Below are 14871 nucleotides of genomic sequence, written 5' to 3'. Positions count from 1 at the left end.
AACTACCCATGAGGAAAAATGGAGGGAAAACAGGAAAACATCCTATTTCCATGAGTAAGAAAGGGCCACTCAGATGTAATCTCTGGCTCGGCGAACAGAAACCTCAGAAAATCAACTTGTTTTCCAAACTGGAGCTTCACTTACCATAGCTTTGAGCCAAGTGCTCAGTGTTGGAGGAAGCCTGGAGAGGAGTTCCATGCCATCCTTGATCTGTCCATGGAGCAGAGCGAAAGCCAGCCTCTGGCCAGCCAGCACGAGCAGCTGGGATGCCAACACTTCTTTGTCAGCAACCTGCAGGAAGGCCTGCAAGCAGAGAAAAGGAAGGGACTAGAAACGGTCTCAGTGTGACAGCTCACTTAGCTGGAGGCCTGAACAGCTGTAACAAAAGAAAGTTCTTGATACTAAAAGGACAAATAGTCTTTGAGACTGCTTCTTGTGTTATGTGTTACTGTTACAAAGCACAAGATTAGGAGCTCCCGAGCAGCACAACATAGAGAATTACTCTGTACTGTACAGAGATTAGCAGGAGCACAAAATGTCTTACAGTCCAGCAACATAATGCCCCCCTCAAGGAAGGGAAAGGGTTTTTTGTCCTTTTTTGGTTTTTTCCTTTCTATCCTAAAAGACATTACAGGCCAAAGAAGGCAATTCCTGAAATTATCAAATATAATAAAATTAAAAGGCCATGCTAATTATACCAGTAGTGTAACTCCCTGTCATTTCCACTAGTTGCATTACACAGATTCTTGCTGGGAAAATGGAAAAATAAAGGAATTATTAGTCCTGAAAAAGTACTTTTATAGTCTCTTATAGACTTTTCAGCCTGGGGATTTTTTGAGCTTGATACATCTTGCCAAACCCTTCCAGGCATCTTAAGTAAGTGAAAAGTAATTTCAGCAGAATACACGACAGTGTTGTAAAATGTTAAAAGCTGTTCTTACCTCTTCACCAAGATGATCCATCCCATAACTGTACAGTTCACAGACATAATGCCTTCTGACCAAATCCTCAGAGATCTGAAGATACTGAGCCAGGTCCGCTGCCACAGTTGGCCAATTCTTCCCCTTCTCAAAAGGAAAATAATCCTCTTCTGAGACTTCTCTGTCCTTTTGTGATGAACACAGCGTTTGAACCGCTGCACTCACAACTTTGAGCAAGAACTTTGAAGCAAAAATCACAGGTTACCTCAGGAGTGTCTATAACTTCAGAAGTTTAAGAGCTTTCAGTACAGGACTTGCACCTACCTGCTGTCGTATGGATAACACGTTTGGATCCATATCCCCGCTGGGTAGCAGCTGTATTGATGTTAGGTCCTTGAAAAATGCATTTCTGCCCTAAAATTGAGAACCAAAGACAAGTTTCAGGCAATACAACAAATCCACTCTGATCCAATACTAAACAGCCCACTTATTTCTCAAATTTATTTTGTGCTGCATCTACTCAAAGAGCAAACCGAGACCTCGAGGACAAAAAAAGAATGACTAATTGTAATAGTTGTATGTAGAAGAATGGAGACACAGGAATAGGATCTGATTTTACTGAAGCCATAATATGCCATAATATGCACTCTTAAATGACAAAAGGTAGTATAATGTTTTCTGCTAACAGATAAACAAAAAAAATACAAAACCAATGGAATTGGACCTGTGGTAAAATGCCAAAATCCGACTCAAATGCTTGATGAGAACTTGCAGACAAGAGCCTACATCAAAAGGAAGGTAATATTCTGCATTTATAAATTTCCAGTAAATCATTTAGGAAAAAAACTGAAATAGTGTTACAGCACAAAATTATTTTCTCCACAGTAGGAATTAAACCACAGTCTACACCAGTACTTTGTGTTTAAATTCTCTTAAAATCAAAGTGTGGTTATGATGGGAGGAGGAAAGCTCATTTTCTGGTATCAGGATCAAGCTCTGATTGTAACATACTGCATTTTAAATGCAGTGACTTTTCAAAGTGGTTTGTATGGGTTAAATGAAAAATTATTCATTCTTTTTGAGATGCTGGGAATTCTGCAATAATCATGAGCAATAAATGGATGCAACAGTGGCACTAGCAACATTTTTGACCTCTAAATACTTATGTTTCCACTGGTTTGGCACTTCTCAAAGCAAACAGAAAACCCTGTCATCCACTGACCATGCAGTATTTTCGGCCAGCTAATAATTAAAGAGCTGTAACAAAAGAAAGTTCTTGCAGCTGAGGTCACTACAAATCTTTTATTCATAAGGAAGCTCACCAAGTTTGAGTCTCTGCCTGAATTGTGGTGACAATTTCATCAATGCACCACCGTGGACTAAAGGCTTTCATAAAATCATGCAGGAACTGTCTAAAGTGCAAAAGCCAGCAAATATCCCAGATCCCAAGAAGAAGGGAGTATTAATTAAGGCAGTACTTCATTATCTGCTTTCTAAGCTCTACCTTGCTGTCAAACAGTGACAGTGGCTTCACACCCTTGAGGGAGAGCCTCATGATGGCGTAGAGGACGGTGCAGAGCACGAACTGGTGCTCCACCAGCGGGTAGTGGATGCGCTTCTGCTCCAGGGCCAGCTCCACGATGGACACCGGGCCCTCCACCGACACCCAGGCGTCCTCAGTGTCCAGCACAGGGGCCTGCATCTCATCACTGCTCACGTCTGCCTGCAAGCAACACACCACAGCAGTCACACACTAAACCTCCTACACTGGCCTGCTCTGCAGTGAAATTTAAAAAAAACCTTCATGTTGTTTAGAATATCATTAACATTTGTCTGAACTGAACAGGACAGAAATTAGTATAACCACGGTCTTCAAAAATAGATTTTAACCCATCCATTCCTTACTTTCAATGGGAAAAATAAAAATTTACCTCTAGCAAAGTTTGCAGAAGTTCTGAACAGCAGCCAAGAAAAGCTGTCATTGCTGTGTCACTCATCCCTACATCCTGGTAACAAATAGTAAGATTTAAATTGTATCAGCTGGAATTAAAACAGGCTTTCATTAGCTCTTTATGTCTGAGAAGACAGCTGTTGACATAAAATACATGGTTCAGCTCCGTTTCATAACCTGTTACATTTAAATGTAAACAAATACTTACTGAAGTACAACAAAGAACTAACAGGAGAATTTGGAATAAAGTAAATGTAGCCATTTACAACACTGTATCTCAAATGAAGACTGAATCAAGTAATGCCACCTAATAAATTTAATTTTCTGATCATATCAGTTGTCTTCCAAAGAAATGTTAGCTAATGATTTTATGCATGAAAAGTAACACTAATTTGTCATCTTATAGTCTCAGGCCTATCCTCTACAGTTCTAATCTGCTTTTTCAGATAAAAATTAATTTATACCACTTAAAATTTGTAACATTTTCTCTAGGGCTACATTTTCAATTTTTTTTTTAACTTTCACAAGAATAAATCACAAACTAGTATTAAATTTAAGGCATTTCTAATTAATTCTTCCCACTCAGAGAAGTGTAGTATTACTTGCCCGTCTGCATAATCGGTCCTTTGGAGCTTTTCCAACCTGTTTTTCCAAAAAAAGAAAAAAAGGGAAATTGTGTCACAACTAATTTTTCATTATGATATCTGTTACCCACATTTTAACCTTTTATTACAGCTACATGATGCAGCTCATTGCAGATCTTGTTTTCAACAAAAGACTTGATACAAATTGTAAAGGAATGAACATCTTTGATGCCCATATTCAGTTCATCCTTCTTAAAACCGAGGATTAGAAATAAGGTCCTCATTCAAATCTCAGGCACAGCTGAGACGCTCCCAGTGATTTCTAGAATGCAGAACTAAAGCTGTAACACCAAGCATGATATTAGGAAGAAACCAGTCAGTTAATAAAAACCTTTCTCTCCTCTCCTGCAGGGGCTAACTCAAGTAGAAGAGTTACGGTGAAGGATTTGCCTAAATGCATGCAGGAAAACTGGAAAAGGGTTTTTGCAGAAGCAACACCTCCTACAACTGTACACAACTGAGCCTATTTGCTAGAAGGAATGGGGAAGAGGATATTCTCCAGTTCTTAGCTAAACAAAAAGCAAAGACAGCAAAGGAGAGGAGCAAAGGAGAAGGAAGAAAAGACAGGAGAGCAAATTGTTGCAGGTTTTGTGTTGGAGTTTTATTTTTTAAGTCACTATCCACTTACTAGGAGCACTCTTCCTAACCTGTCTTCCAGTAAACAGCCCCACTGCATAGTTATAAAGCATGAAAAAACCTGAAGCTTAGCAGGGACAAAAGACCACTTAAATTCAAAGCAGAGGGGCTACACACTAGAACAAAAGCTAATTTACAATAGTAGCAATAGTTAAAAGTGCTCAACAACATCCACAAAATCTTCTGTATTTTGCAGAAGAGCTCATGTATATGAAATCTGGACTTGTGGTAGATCCTTGGTAACAGGCACTTTAATATATTTATTGTTTTCTAACAAAATGTTACATATGCACACATAGATAATTTCAAAGTGTTTCACAAATATTTCTTATTTAGTAAATACAAGCTAAAAAACTGCACTTCAGTCTTCAGAACACATCACCCAGGGCTGATCAGCTGCCTCTAGTTAATCTTCCAACAGATTTGATATTTTAAAATATGCATTTCATCATCACTTCCAAAAGTTAGCTATATAATAAGCGAAATAAACAGTGGTGATTTGTATAGTTAAATCAAAGATATTCCAAATAGTTTTTAAAACAAAACACCAAAATGAAATTGTTTATACATACTGGGTTTACTTTTCAGTTAGTAACAAAAACAGTCTCAAGACACTGCACTCACCTTGTCCATCAGATATGTGGCAGAGGAAAGTCTTTTTACTATGAATGTATTCCACATCATCAGAGCAATACCTAGAACAATCACAGACTTGTAAACTCCAGGTAAATAGAAAAGGGATCTTATAAGATGGTGAACAAAACAAGAAGGAATTGTGAATTATCCTCACTGCTTTATACTTGAAGTTTAGATTTCTCAGGAGGAGACTACACTGGTGATCAAATACAGTCATAAGTGCAATTAATTAACTTGTTTAAAATATTTTATTATGCAGACTGGGTTAAACATTTTAAGTACACATCGAAAGGGCATCTTATTTGCATACATAAATAGCCTACAAAAAGAAAATGGTCATCACCTTCATTGAAACAGGGTATCAAGAACTGCATGAAAAGTAAATAACTGCAACTGATGTTCCACTATTTAAATACAAGCAAAAATTCATTTCAGAGCAATTTTATTTTAAAATGCTTTTAGTTGAACACATCAACTTTATCTAATTAACTTATTTTCACAATTGTGATGGAAACTCAATTTCACCATGGAAGAGAGAAGTGTGGATGTCAGCAGAAAGTTTTGGGGTGGTTTGGTGGTTTTAAGACAAAATGGCCATCAATATTAGGAACAGCATTAATTTACTTTAGTCAAACATCCAATCTATTTTACAATTTCATCAAAGATAATTTTTACTAAGAGCATTGTACTTACCATGCTGAATGTGAGCATTAATGATGCATCTTAGATGATCTATAGACCTATTGAGAAAACATGCTTCCTTATGGAAAAAAATAAATGACAGTACAAGTTAATACATTATTCAAAACTTGCTTTAAATGTAAATTACTAATTCTTAAAGGGCCCAGGTAGATTATCTTAAAGCTTTTACTGTGACAGCTATAAAACTAGTAAGTTATTCCGCTGTTGCAATCTCCTCTACCAGTATCTGACAAACACGTGTGCATGGCAAAGTTTGTTTGTTATTTTCATCATGAAGCCAACTGTAATTTCAGGGTTTTTTTAGTGTAAGCACTGCTAACATACTCTTTGCTGAAAGGCACCTCCACTGGCTACAATAATTTTTCAAATACAAAATCCATTTCTGATAGAAAGAGTAATTTTTACTCAATTTTGCTATGATGGAGTAAGTTTTTAACAAGTCTCTGACAAACCTTCTACTCTACATCAAGTGATGTGGCACAGCTCTAAAGAGTTCTAATTTAACTTTTAACATCATCTGAACTTGGCACAACATTTTCCCTTACAGAAACTATAGGACAGAGAGGAAAAAAGGAAATTTTTTATTTTCTTTCTTATGACAACTGCCAGCAGTAGCCAGGGAATCTGAGAACATGCAAGAAATCCCTCCTTCTTCCCACAACAGAATGGGTTCTAGTCTAAAATATTTAGTATTCTGTGACTTGTTTAAGCAGATTTAGAACAGAGGAAAAGATGCCTCTTTTGGATACTGTTTTGTATCTGCAGTACAAACAGGCAAAAGCCTTTTTCAAACTGAACCCAGTTCCCAGACTCCCAGTATTGAGAATCTGATAGCCTAGAAATGTACTGTGACATGCCATTCAGCCTCAGGACATACTCTAATTTTCTCAATTCAATTTCCACTTGCCACAGAAAAATTGCACCTAATAACTGCTTTCAAAGTCAATCTTATTAATTGATGTTTTGCTGAGCTACCAGAAACGTGAAGCTCCTTCTATCGAGTTGGTCCTAACCATTATTCCCTGCAAAAGACACTTTCTTACCTCTGGGTCCTTATTCCACTGCACGATACATTCCCAAGAGCAATGTGCATGGAGTACATCCACTTCAAGACTACATGGAAATTGCTGATATGCTACTTGCAGCAGCTCTAGAAAAACAATATCTGAAGTTAGAACACAGACCCCTTCCCACTGAAATTTCTGCTACTTCACAACAATAGTCTCTGCAGACTTTCATAATTTAAAAAATTCACATTATTTTCTTACCTAGGATTCTTTCCAAGCCTGTAGCTGCTTCTGGTTCCTCAAGAAAGAGATTATTATGCATTTCTACAGATTCTTCAGTACTATCTGTGGTGCTTTTGTACTGGGCCACATTCAGTATAATCGGACTGAAGCCTTGCCTAAAAACCCATTTTGCTACAGTGTCAGCAATCCCTCCTAGGATGTTGAAAAGAAAAGTAAGAGGTAGAGTCAATGTATTGCAGATTATTTATGGTTCACAATCTAAGGACAAGAGACAATATAGGGTTTTTAACTACCTTTAATTACACACAGGTAACTCTAACAATTAAAAATTTGCTAACCTACTGATCAGAAAGTTACAATGCAGTCTTTACAGTAATAGCTTTTAACAATTTTAATGCACTGTTCTACATGTTTTGCATTGCTTTTTAAATTAAGAATGGTATCCAGCAAAACAATTTCCTGTGCAGAGAACATAATTAAATAGGTAAGGATGGCTGAAAAGTATATTAGAAAGAAAATCAACAATCTCTCCAAGAAAAACTAATGTACCTTTTCCAGCCTCAAGCAGTTTCTTAACAGAGAGTCTGCCCAAAGGCTCAGTCTGGAGTGATGAAACTCTTTTTGTCCTTTTGGTCACTTTGCTGTGCAGTAGTGTTTGAAGTATCAGGCAATCCTCTAACTGTTTCAGCAGAAGTTTCCAATATTCAGTATCAAGGGAGAGTGCTTCCCAGGATTCTGTGTCTGAACCTACAATTATTTGGGAAAACTAACAAAAGATATGAATTGCTTTAGGTCTGTTCATTTTAAAGCACCACAATTTTGTTCATAAAAAATGTATAGCATTAAAATTCAAAACTATATCCCAAGAGCTAAGGCATTTTAAAGAATAATTTACTTCAAAGTATGCATTAACTATTTTGCAAAGATCAATTAACATCCCACACTGCTCACAAGTTACACATATCCTTCAATAAAAGCCTAAAGGAAATAAAAGGAACTGAAGGATTATCTTACAGTCCCATTTTTAAGTTCATATTCAGCTGAAAAGTGGGTTAGAATACCTTAAAATATTTAATTTTAAATCCTCCACAATACACATCTTCCCCAAATATATGATTAATCCATCTACATTTCCATTTCCTATCATATTAAAAAATATAGATCATATACTCAGAAATACTGGATCACACCACATGGCAGTTCTGTGCACTATTTTGTTAATTCCCATATCCATCAGCAAATGCTTTGCCAGGAAACCCAAGAATCTTTCCAGATTGGTAGGGGAAAAGGGGCGGGTAAGATACATGGATTTGTGGAAAGGAAATCCTGAAGGAAATAAATCTGTCACCTTTTCCTTTTAAAGCAGAACACAAGAAAAAGGGACAAAGGTATATAGGTAAAGGATAATATATTATAACATATCAACATCTCTATTTCGCAACACTGACCATTTTGATAAACAGAATTGCAGTAGTTGAGGTGAATGTGCAAAAATACTGAATCACTTCCTGTTCTCTAGTTAAAATTTGTAAGGCAGACACAATTAGGGGGCTGGGGCATCTCTCCTATGAAGACAGGCTGAGAGAGTTGGGATTGCTCAGCCAGGAAGAGAAAAGGCTCCAGGGTGCCCTTACTGCAGCCTTTCCCTACCTAAAAGGGGTCTACAGGAAAGGGGCTTTTACAAGGGCAGGTAGTGACAGGACAAGAGGGAATAGCTTTAAAGACAAATAAGGAGGTTTCGATTGGCTATTAGGAAGAAATTCTTTACTGTGAGGGTGGTAGGCACAGGTTGCCCAGGGAAGCTGTGGATGTCCTTTCCCTAGAATGTTCAAGGCCAGGATAATGATGCTCTTGAGCAACCTGGCCTAGTGGGAGGTGTATCTGCTCAGGGCAGCAGGGACTGACATCAGATCATCTTTAAAGTGCCTTCCAAGCCAAACCATGCTTGGCTCTATTTACAAGACTGAACACCATCTACATCCCACCTACTCTAATTCAGACACATCTGCTGGTGCTATTTGGAAATGGAATAATGTTTTCCATGTTGAATTGAAATGCTGTATGCAGTTTTACAGCCTTAATCTCAACTTGGTAAAGGTATTTAGTGCCAAGAAAACCAAGCATCCATCATGTTAAGGGACAGTAACACAGGTACCACAGAAATTCAACGGTTACTTAAAAAAATCAGCTATGTTAAAACAGGTTGACCATCCAAAGTTCAGCGGACTTCTCACATTTATGTGAAAAGTGTGCAGGCTTTAAGTTCATCAACATCATTTGCTATTGCGAGACAAACTCAATGTACAGTTTCTGTATTTAAATAAGTTCACTAAATTATCCTGACATATCATTAATTCATCTCAGCATAATGTTCTTCAAATATGATGGAAATTTTCAGGCTTGCAGGGCATCAGGGCTGTGTCCAGGTTGGAAGGAAGGCAGATGCTGAGGATGTTACTGTTACCAGGACAGCTGCAGGGAAGCCATACAGAACCAGAAGAGAAGGAGAGGTGTGAGATGAGTTACCTTTCTCTCAGTGACGCTGTCGATGACCTGCGCGGTCACAGCGTGTCCCACGTGGGCGGAGAGCAGGGCAGCCGCGCTGCTCTCGGATTGCACGCAGGCCGAGCGCATCTGCTGCCACCAGGGGGACACCGACTGCGTGTCCCACGACTCGTCTATGGCGACTGCAGGCAAAGGGAGAGCGGCAAACTCAGCTGGGTCACCGAGCAGGGGGGACCAACCCCGGAACCAGCGCTTGTGAGCACAGCTTGTCCACGAAGAGCAATCTCTGATTACTCTCCGTGATCATTTTCCAGATGTTTAGCACACGGGTTCTTGGATTGCAACTCAAGTTTAAAATAGAAGGTGAATTATTCATTCTCAAAATTCATTTGTAGCAAACAGACAATAGATCTGAATCACTAGGTAGCAAACCTGCTGCATGCTTGAAAGATCTAATGGATGTTACACTTCACAATGCAGACAAATTCATTTGTGATTTCAAGATGCCACACATACTCAATGCACTCAAGCTGTCTCCCTGCAGGCTGCCTTGTGTTCAGCAGCATTGATTTACTCAGACAGCAGCAGTGGCTTGTTCATGCTTCCTGCTTCAGGCTGATAACGCTGCTCTATGGAGAAGAAGACAATAAGGGCACCTGGCACAGATTTATCCATAGCAGCTCTATGTGAGGTAGGAGAATCAGCATTTATTCATATGTACAACATACGTACAACCTACTCCAAATTATGGCAAACTGACTTTACAGAGTACTCAAGTTACAAATGCTGCTAAAGTAACAGTAAAGCAAAGGATGTCTGAGAGCCAGTCAGCACAAATTTAAGAGATGGGACTAAACATTCAAAAAATGTTAGGAAAGCGAGCTGGACAGCCACATTCTGGTGCCAAATAGGAGTTGTGCCAACTTAGTGTAGAGTGAGAGTGAAAACATGGCATGATTGGTTAGTCCATGAACATGCAGCATTAAGTTTTGCTGCATAATTTGTGTGTGTGTGGGGGGGAGTGATAATAGACTCTAGCTAGATTAGCAAAATTCTAATAATAACAACAAGTTGCCTTTGAGTATTTTAAACACACATCTCACCTTTCATTTTGCTCAGAAGTGACAGCATAGTGTGAAGGCAACTGACAGAATCTGGTTTGTCTAGAATATCTTTTTCCTTGGAAAGCCATAAATTGAGAAGGAGTGACTGTAAAAAAAGAGAATATGGAACTGAAGCAGTAAAATGAAACTCTAATATTGCAACACACCTAATGTAAACAGTTTCTCAAACAAGTTTTATGCCACAAAGTAAAAATGTTATATTCAGGAACCATTATATTAACATTACAAGTTAAAAATATACAGCACAATGCACTCTGTGACAGATCTTGAAATTAAATAATACAATCAGTACATTTAATTAGTAAGATATTCTTGAAAATACTCCCTTTTGAAAGCTCAACTTGGCAAACATTACAAGTTCATATTATAGTTGAAAATTATGAACACTTGTAGTCCTTAATGAATATTTTAGACATTCCTACTAGAACACCCACATTTTCTACTAGAATATTTTTTTTCTTTGATATCGTTTAACTGGGAAATGTAAATATGAGCAACAACAGAACTGAATATGGGGTTATTTAAACACAGCCTAAATATAGCAGTAATCCAAAATTCAGCATGCAGAAATTTTCCTTTCAATGTTTTGTTTTCAAAATACTAAATCAAAGTTTTAAAGCATGTAATAAACACCTTACCAACAAGGTTTGTGGGCTAAAACCTGCTGATTCCAGTGCATGGCATGTTTCCTCTGTGGAACTCTCCCCACACAAACACTTCCAGAAGAAAAAGCTGCCTGAAGCAAGAATTAGTTCACATTATGAACATTATCTAAAAACACAATCCCTCTCCTTACACTTAGACAAAAGGCAGTCTATTGATCAGGTCCCAGTGAGTGCAAGACAAAAAACAGGTTATATTTGGGATCACCTGGTGCTCACCTGCCTGCCAGTTTAAACCACAGCAATCTTTTCTGATGCCCAACAAGGGACACAGAGGGTTGAGATAAAGAGAGATCTGACCAGAGCATGTCAAAACAAACTTGTCATAAGCATTGATTACATTACTTTAATAGTCAGTGGTCACAATACTGACAGATTTGCTGCCAGAGCAGTGTGAAGTGTAAACTGCTGTAAATATTCTGTTGTGCTCCATCACCCCTGGGGGTTTGGTTTGGGTTATCAGGTACTGTTGGCTCATGGCACGATAAGATCTCTGTCGTGACACTGAGCTGCCTTCGGGCACCGGCCCTGGCCCTCGGGCGCCGTGCAGTGGGAACGATTCGCAATTACACCTTTGCTCCTCCAAGGGCCCATCCAGAGGGAAATGCCTTCCTCCACCTCCCCCTTCTCCAGCCCAATTACAACCCTTCTGCTCAACACTGCTCGGTATAGTCAGAGAGAAGAGAAGGCCTCTGGATCTGATGGCAAAGTGATTTGTACTGTGGCTGAGCAGTACAAATCAGAAACAGAAACAACCTGACACTGCAATAACTGACACAAGAAGAAATACTGGAAGTGAAAGTGAGCTCACTCAGTAGGAGGAACAGGAGAAGGAGGTGGATGAGGCAGGCTACTCCAAAGTAGGGCCAGCATGAGAGCAATAGAATGAGATGTTCACTACTCAGGTAGAAAGAAGAGGAAGAATTTCTAAATAAGGCAGTAATCAAAAAATCTCTATCCCTGAGGGAGCTGCAAGATATCCTTGCAGATTTCAGCCAAAATCCAGGTGAGTAGGCTGTCATTCAGCTGTTCTTATGTTGGAATAACAGGGCCAGTAGCCTGAAATGAGAGGGTAAGGAAGCCAAAGAGCTGGGATCCTTTTCTAGAGAAGAGGGCATTGACAACAGAACTGGAAAAGGGGCACAAATCCTCAGCCTCTAGAGATAACTCCTCCCGGATGTAAAAGGAAGGAATCCTTTTAAGGAATGCATTACACATCTCTTACACAAGTGGACTGATCCAGACTGCACAGAACAGAGCGAAGCCAGCCTTTGGAAAGACTGAAAGATGCAATGGGCTTTTAAAGGCTGTATGGAATGCAGAGGGTGCTAAGACATTCTAACATTGGGACACAGAGGTAGCTACGGTCACTTGGTTGGTCAGCACTATGGGATCTGCCAATCAAACTAGCCCTGCCAATCAAAACTCAACTGTACAATAGAAAGGGATAAAAATAAACTGGAGAACAGAGTTTATGTTGCTCCTGTCTCAGGCAAAAGCAAACCCATTTGTGGAACTGCTTTTGCTAAAGGACCTGGATGCACTTGGGGAAGTCTGATGTGTACCTCAAGGGGATTTGATTCTGGATGAGAACACACAATGACTTAAATTGTATGTTAATTGCTATCTAATATTGTATGGCATCACTACTACGGATGGTATATGCTGTATCAATGGTTTTACAATAAAAATTACCAAGATTAATGACAATTTAATTTTGATGAATCTGCCAAAGTGCAGTGATGCTATAAGATGACAAGCACAGCAGTGATGGAAGCAGAACGGGTTTCAGCATGCAACAATCCAACACCACACACCACTTCTGCTTCCCTAGAAGACTACTATGACAGAGGGAGCCCACAGCCATGGACTAAATGAAATCATTGGACATTTTAGAGGGACCTTATTGAAAATCTCAACTCCACAAATTAGGGCTCCTTGTTGCCTCATCTAATGGCCTTATGCTGCCTCGAGTCAGCTCCCTCATCTCTGAGGCTAAAGTCAGTCCTGCCATTAACTCAGTTCTTAGAGTGCTGTGAACATGAAAGAAGCAGCAGGGTACAGCTGCTCTGTGAAGTATCCAGTTACCACTGCCCAATTCAGTAGTGTAAATTATTGAATGAACAGTGGTTACATGGCTTCAGGGTAATAGTATCCACAGATGCAGTTAACTTGTATTAATAGCCATTCATGCAAATGACTTGTCCTGCAGCTAAAGGTAAGAGCCTAAAAGGAGTGGTTACATACCACTTCAAGGTAAGACAGGTTGCTAAGGCCTCAAATTAGGGCTAAAATATTGATACCATCTCATATTAAAATCAGTCTGAGTAATGTAACAGAGCTCAATAGCTCTTACCTAAAGCCACATATTCTCCATCTTCCATATCTTTTATAGTAATCACATCCTTTTCATATTCTAGATATTCTAAGAATATCTTCACAGACAACAGGTCATCCTTCTCATCCTTCTCATCAGTCAACTGAGTGGTACTTTGAGTATTTTCTTTCTTGTAGTTCTCCAGTAAAGTTTCAAGCCTATGAAAATCTTTTTCTTCAAGGCGAAGCAGTTTAGCCAAGTCCTTAAAAGCAAAAAAACCAAAATTGCATAAAAGACTTATACAAGCAGATGGTTTTCAAAACATAGTAAAAATGAAAAAAAGTCAGAAGAGTCAAAATATTCCATTTCTAACATTAAAAACATCTTTGAGAAGGGCCAAAATAACCTCCAAATCAGTTATTCACATTGCTCAAATGAAGAGCTTGTCTAGCTTCCTTTTTAAGGACCAGAACGGATGCATTTCCCATTTTTAGTTTCTGCCCACAGCATAACAATCGTCCATCAAGTAAACAAGCCTGTAAAACACCAGTATGGTTTTGTAAATACATAAGCGGCTTTACAAATTAAAGCAAAAGCAAGCCCAATTATGCAAGCATCAAAATTTTTAACTTGTACAGGTCCCAAAATATCCCTCCAAAACCAAAGTGAAGAACACACTACATACTTTGAATAAAGAACTGAAAACAGGAGACTGTGGTTCTATTTTCACTTGTATCTCAACTTTGTGTCTCCTAAAGAATATTAGGTAGATGAATTATCAGACACTTGTATGAGGCTGAAGGGAAAGTATTATAAGTAATGACCCCATTAAAAGCTGCAGCACAAAAAAGGGTTACTTGCTTACCTACTTACTTTATCTGAGGCTTTGAAAACGTATTCTTATGCTTAAATCATCCCTTGAATTTAAAAGACAACTGAATTTTCAATTTACTCACATTATCTGAAGGTGAAGTCTCTTTATGCATGCTCTGGGAATTTAGTTTGCTAACCAGTTCATAAAGATGTAACAGCTTTAACTTGTTTGCACAGAACTGCAGCAGTCCTTCATCCACACACTCCAGCTCTGAGGAGAAATAAAACTGCACTGGAACTTGCACATATAGCCAGGAATAGTGAAACACACACACAGAACTGCAGGATTTCTGAAGCTCACTGTAATTTTTTGATGCACTGCTGTTTGCAATCGTTACATTCAATTCAGAGCAGCATAAAATAAGAATTATTTTCACAAGAGGTATTAAAGAAAGCTATGAAGCTTGTTTTAAAACTGGAGGTTGACAATGTGAACCTGAACAAAGACAAATCTATTGTCTTCTCCTGGTTTAAGGCCAAATCACAGACTGTCAAAAACTGAAATACAGTTCCGGTTTTCTTTCATCAAGAATAACAAACTATAATATTTATTCATTCTGACACTTTAGGCATATTCCTCTCATCTGAAGAAGGCTTGATAACTAATGACATGAGTTAAATTTCACCTCAGCAAGACAGTGCATTCTGTAT

At 38.6% G+C, this 14871-nt stretch overlaps 1 protein-coding gene across 3 annotated transcripts in view; it reads right to left on the bottom strand.

The window, feature by feature from the left end:
- RAB3GAP2 (RAB3 GTPase activating non-catalytic protein subunit 2) overlaps positions 1 to 14871 on the bottom strand; it is a 46317-nt gene that overhangs the window by 2011 nt on the left and 29435 nt on the right. For all 3 annotated transcript variants that reach the window (XM_058019515.1, XM_058019517.1, XM_058019516.1), the window contains exons 19-34: positions 14304 to 14431; positions 13387 to 13609; positions 11007 to 11104; positions 10348 to 10453; positions 9266 to 9426; positions 7289 to 7505; positions 6758 to 6931; positions 6533 to 6639; positions 5481 to 5547; positions 4776 to 4846; positions 3478 to 3513; positions 2852 to 2926; positions 2425 to 2643; positions 1245 to 1334; positions 942 to 1160; positions 145 to 303 (exon numbers count right to left, since the gene is read on the bottom strand). In XM_058019515.1, coding sequence (XP_057875498.1) covers positions 145 to 303; positions 942 to 1160; positions 1245 to 1334; positions 2425 to 2643; positions 2852 to 2926; positions 3478 to 3513; positions 4776 to 4846; positions 5481 to 5547; positions 6533 to 6639; positions 6758 to 6931; positions 7289 to 7505; positions 9266 to 9426; positions 10348 to 10453; positions 11007 to 11104; positions 13387 to 13609; positions 14304 to 14431 — 2150 coding nt within the window. The remainder of the gene's footprint in view (positions 1 to 144; positions 304 to 941; positions 1161 to 1244; positions 1335 to 2424; positions 2644 to 2851; positions 2927 to 3477; positions 3514 to 4775; positions 4847 to 5480; positions 5548 to 6532; positions 6640 to 6757; positions 6932 to 7288; positions 7506 to 9265; positions 9427 to 10347; positions 10454 to 11006; positions 11105 to 13386; positions 13610 to 14303; positions 14432 to 14871) is intronic.

Source organism: Melospiza georgiana, chromosome 3, assembly GCF_028018845.1.
Source record: "Melospiza georgiana isolate bMelGeo1 chromosome 3, bMelGeo1.pri, whole genome shotgun sequence".
NCBI lineage: Eukaryota > Metazoa > Chordata > Aves > Passeriformes > Passerellidae > Melospiza > Melospiza georgiana.
Note: the sequence above shows the minus strand (reverse complement) of the source record. Positions and strands in the feature narration are given on the sequence as shown.